The sequence below is a fragment of the Kogia breviceps genome, chromosome 14 (genome assembly GCF_026419965.1).
Source record: "Kogia breviceps isolate mKogBre1 chromosome 14, mKogBre1 haplotype 1, whole genome shotgun sequence".
In the NCBI taxonomy this organism is placed as follows: domain Eukaryota; kingdom Metazoa; phylum Chordata; class Mammalia; order Artiodactyla; family Physeteridae; genus Kogia; species Kogia breviceps.
In genome coordinates, this window is record NC_081323.1 from 53,115,822 (window position 1) to 53,119,630 (window position 3,809).

General features: G+C 54.9%; 1 protein-coding gene across 1 annotated transcript; it reads left to right on the forward strand.

Moving 5' to 3' along the window:
• Window positions 1-966: 966 nt before the first annotated feature.
• ID1 (inhibitor of DNA binding 1) lies at window positions 967-2,174 on the forward strand. Its single transcript, XM_059038826.2, has 2 exons — window positions 967-1,489; window positions 1,724-2,174. Exons 1-2 carry the CDS (start codon window positions 1,067-1,069, stop codon window positions 1,763-1,765), a joined length of 465 nt encoding a protein of 154 aa, XP_058894809.1. The 5' UTR covers window positions 967-1,066; the 3' UTR covers window positions 1,766-2,174.
• The last annotated feature ends 1,635 nt before the right edge of the window (window positions 2,175-3,809 follow it).

Genomic DNA, 3,809 nt, shown 5'->3' on the forward strand with positions numbered 1-3,809 from the left:
CCCGTCCGGGTTTTATGAATGGGTGACGTCACGGGCCTGGCGTCTAACGGTCTGAGCCGCTTGTTCAGACGCTGACACAGAGCAGCCCCGGGAATGGGGTGGGTGGGAGGGGGGAGACTAGAGCTCCGCAGCTGCCGCGCCGTGGGAGGGAGACCCTGATCTGAGGTCTTTGGGGGGGAAGGCAAAAAGGGAGAAAAAAATTTTAATTACTTAATGATGCAGATTTGGGGAATTTTTGCAGGGGGCTGTAAATCCAGGGGGAGAATCAGGGAAGGCAGTCCACTCTGGGCGCCTTCTATCTTGTTCAGGTCCCACAGACCCAGGTCCCCAATCCTGGAGGAAGACTTTCCAGAATTAATTGCTCCCATCCCAAGGGGCCTGGGTAAGCCCGCCTGGTCCCAGGAACATTAACCGGCAACATTCTCTGGGAATTGGGAAAGGACACGGCCCCGGTGGGCAGAGTGTAAAGGAGGGCCCGCTTTAAGTTTCAGCTCAAATATCTGGGAGATCAGGGTCCCAGAGATAATCTTCCAATAGGGTCCAGAAGCCCAGGCTCAAGTACTGGGCGACCCAGATCCCGCTGCTTCTCCATCGGGACCTCAGTTTCCCTCATCTGTAAAATGGGGCTGGAAAAGTGAGAAAATGAACCTGGGAAAACTGATTCTTGGAATATTTTCGTTACTGGTAATACTGGTTTAGCCTCCTTCCCGAGGAGCCTAAGGCAGCCCCTGCCTTCACTAGCGACCTTGCACCGTGTGCTCCCACTCTCTGTTCTTGAGTCTCGGGTCCCTTTTCCACGCCGGTGAGGGTGCACTAGTAGAGCAGGAGGCGGGACCCAGAAGCTCTCTAGGCCGAGCCTCCAGACCTCCCATTGGCTGTTTTTGAACGTCTGAGACCGCCCCCCAAGGTGCGGGGGGCGGTGCGCCGCGGCGTCTCTATAAAAGTCGGGCTGGGGGCTCTCATCTAGCTTGCTACAGCAGTCTTTTTACCGTTTGAACTTCAGCCCGCACTCCCGGCGTCCGCCTCCTCCGTCCGCTTCACATTCTCTCACCCAGACGCCAGAATTATGAAGGTCGCCAGTGGCAGCGCCGCGGCCGCCGCGGGCCCCAGCTGCGCACTGAAGGCGGGCAAGACTGCGGGCGGCGGGGGCGAGGTCGTGCGCTGCCTGTCCGAGCAGAGCGTGGCCATCTCGCGCTGCGCCGGCGGCCCCGGGGCGCGCCTGCCCGCCCTGCTAGACGAACAGCAGGTGAACGTGCTACTCTACGACATGAACGGCTGCTACTCGCGCCTCAAGGAGCTGGTGCCCACCCTGCCCCAGAACCGCAAGGTGAGCAGGGTGGAGATCCTCCAGCACGTCATCGACTACATCTGGGACCTGGAGTTGGAGCTGAACTCGGAATCCCAAGTCGGGACCCCGGGGGGCCGGGGACTCCCCGCCCGGGCTCCGCTCAGCACCCTCAACGACGAAATCAGCGCCCTGGCGGCAGAGGTGAGGTCCGAGTTGGAGTACGAGATCATTTTCCTTCTACGGATGGGGAAACTGAGGTCCAGAGAGGGAGGGGTTACTTGACCTATGTCCGCCCCATCCTTTCGGGCACCTAGCTGCTCAAGGATGCCCAAGGAGATCGGAAAAGGTGCTGCCTCGTGTTTCCTGGGGAAGAGGGGCTTGCAGCCCTGTCCCCTCCAACCTGCCCGTCTCACTTCTCTCTCCGTTTCATCACAGGCGGCGTGCGTTCCAGCGGACGATCGCATCTTGTGTCGCTGAAGCGCCGCCCTCAGGGACCGGCGGACCCGACCCCAGCCCTTCAAGGGGCGAGAGGAATAACTGTTCTCTGGTCCTTCCAAGCGCCTCACCAGAGCTGGGGAGGAACAAGACAGACCGTCGGCCATTGGGCGCTTGCTGGATCCAGCCCGGGGCTGGGGGACTGACAGGGCAGGCTGACCCTCCCTCCTCGCCCACCAGCCACCAGAGACTTGGGGGAGTCCCCCCGTGTGTTTCTATTTTTTGAAAAGCAGACATTTTAAAAAATGGTCACGTTTGGTGCTTCTCAGATTTCTGAGGAAATTAATTGCTTTGTATTGTATATTACAATGATCACCGACTGAGAATATTGTTTTACAATAGTTCTGTGGGTTTTTTTTTTTGTTGTTGTTATTAAATACTTTCGATGGTGAAGTTGCAGTGACTTCTTGGATTGAGGGGAGGGGTCTGGGCTGGGGTGACCCCTGGCCCTTTTCGCAGCTGCTGCTAGGGGGAGGGGACTGGAAGGCCACATCTGGACTGTCGCTTTTACTGACCTGAAATGAGTGTTTCCGGTGTCTTTAAAGTCTGTTCTTTCCCCCCATCCCTGGCCATTTCCCGGCTCCCTAGTGTCATAAAATTAAATCCTTTAGACTCTTAGGGTTTCTCAAAGTGGTCATTGGGTCATATGGGTCACCTGGGGAGGTTGTTAAATGCAGATCAACCTGCCAAGGCCCCCTCTGGGTTGAAGAGTATTCAACAAGTCAGTAACATTGGAGAACCAGGTCACCGGACCACCTGCATCTTGGCCGAAATGGGTGAAGTGAGACCCACAGGAAAGGGACTTTCCCAGAACCTCAGCTTGTCGGGGGCAGGACTTCCATCTTGCCCCATTCCCCTGTAGGAGGTGCCAACCCCCACGAGCTCCAGGCTTGTCCAGTGGCAGGGCCAACCTGGGCACAGCTGCTGGGCCACCTGCTCTGGGTCGGGACTCGGCCCCCTCACCCTGGCCTGGCTATGCTAGCAGCTCACAGAACTTCTCTCTCCCCCAGGGCTCCTGTATGGGCTCTGAGGAGGAGTGGGCAAGTCAGTCTCCAGCTCCTGAGCAGGAAAAAGGTGTCATTGACAAGGACCTATCTGCCTGGACATGTGTGAAAGTTTGTACTCATGGGGGAGTGCATATGAGTGTCTGGACCTGTGTGTGTGACATGAGTGAACTGGTAGTTACCCGGTGGGGCTGGGTCATCTGTTGGTGTGCAGGCCTGGGGGTGTGGGTGAGGATACACATGGGGATGTGTGCAGAAGGGCAAACGTGAGCACATGTGTTCTGCAAGATAAGTGAGCAAACTCCAGCTGTTTGGGCTGGTGTGCTCTGCTGAAATGAACTGCGCAGGTCTTGGCCTGGATCTGGCTTGATGGATGGGTTTGTGTGTCTGGGGGCTGCAGAACTGCACTGGGTTTCTAAGTAGATGTCTGTAGATTGGCTGGCATTCCTGGGTCTCTGCTGGTCTGGGAGTGGGGGTAGGGTGGTAGATTTATTCAGGCAAACCCTTCCTAAAAAGTTCAAGTACCATCTTTCCAGGCAGTTGTTAGGCCCTTGGGGACACCAACCCTTAAGTATCCCTACCAGGCAGTTGCCAGGTATTACACAGGTAGAAACTGAGCCCCAGAAAAGGCAAAGAACTTGTCCCAGAGAGCGTAAGGACTGTTAATATATTTTGTCAATAAATAAAATAGAATAAGATAAATAGCACCAAGCACCACGAGCCTCACTGTACTCTAAACCCTTTACATAAAGGATTTCATGTATCCCTGTGGGGTTAAGGGCAGGATTCTGAATAATAATAATGAAGACTATCAACTATTGAGCACTAACAATAAGCCAGATATCAACCCCCTCCCAAAGCACATTCTAGACTTTATCAAAGAGCCCAGTATTTGGAGGTAAATCCTGTCCTTCACTACTGCCCACTCAACTCTCCACCGGCTACTGTTTTGTAGCATTAACTTCAAAGAATTGTTGAAGAGAATAAATGAAATAGAGCATTTAGCACGTAGTGTTTGCTAG

Coding starts and splice junctions, on each gene's coding strand:
- ID1 (XM_059038826.2), top strand. CDS start 1,067: ATGAAGGTCGCCAGTGGCAGCGCCGCGGCCGCCGCGGGCCCCAGCTGC. Junction 1,490..1,723: donor TCAGCGCCCTGGCGGCAGAG/GTGAGGTCCGAG, acceptor GTTTCATCACAG/GCGGCGTGCGTTCCAGCGGA.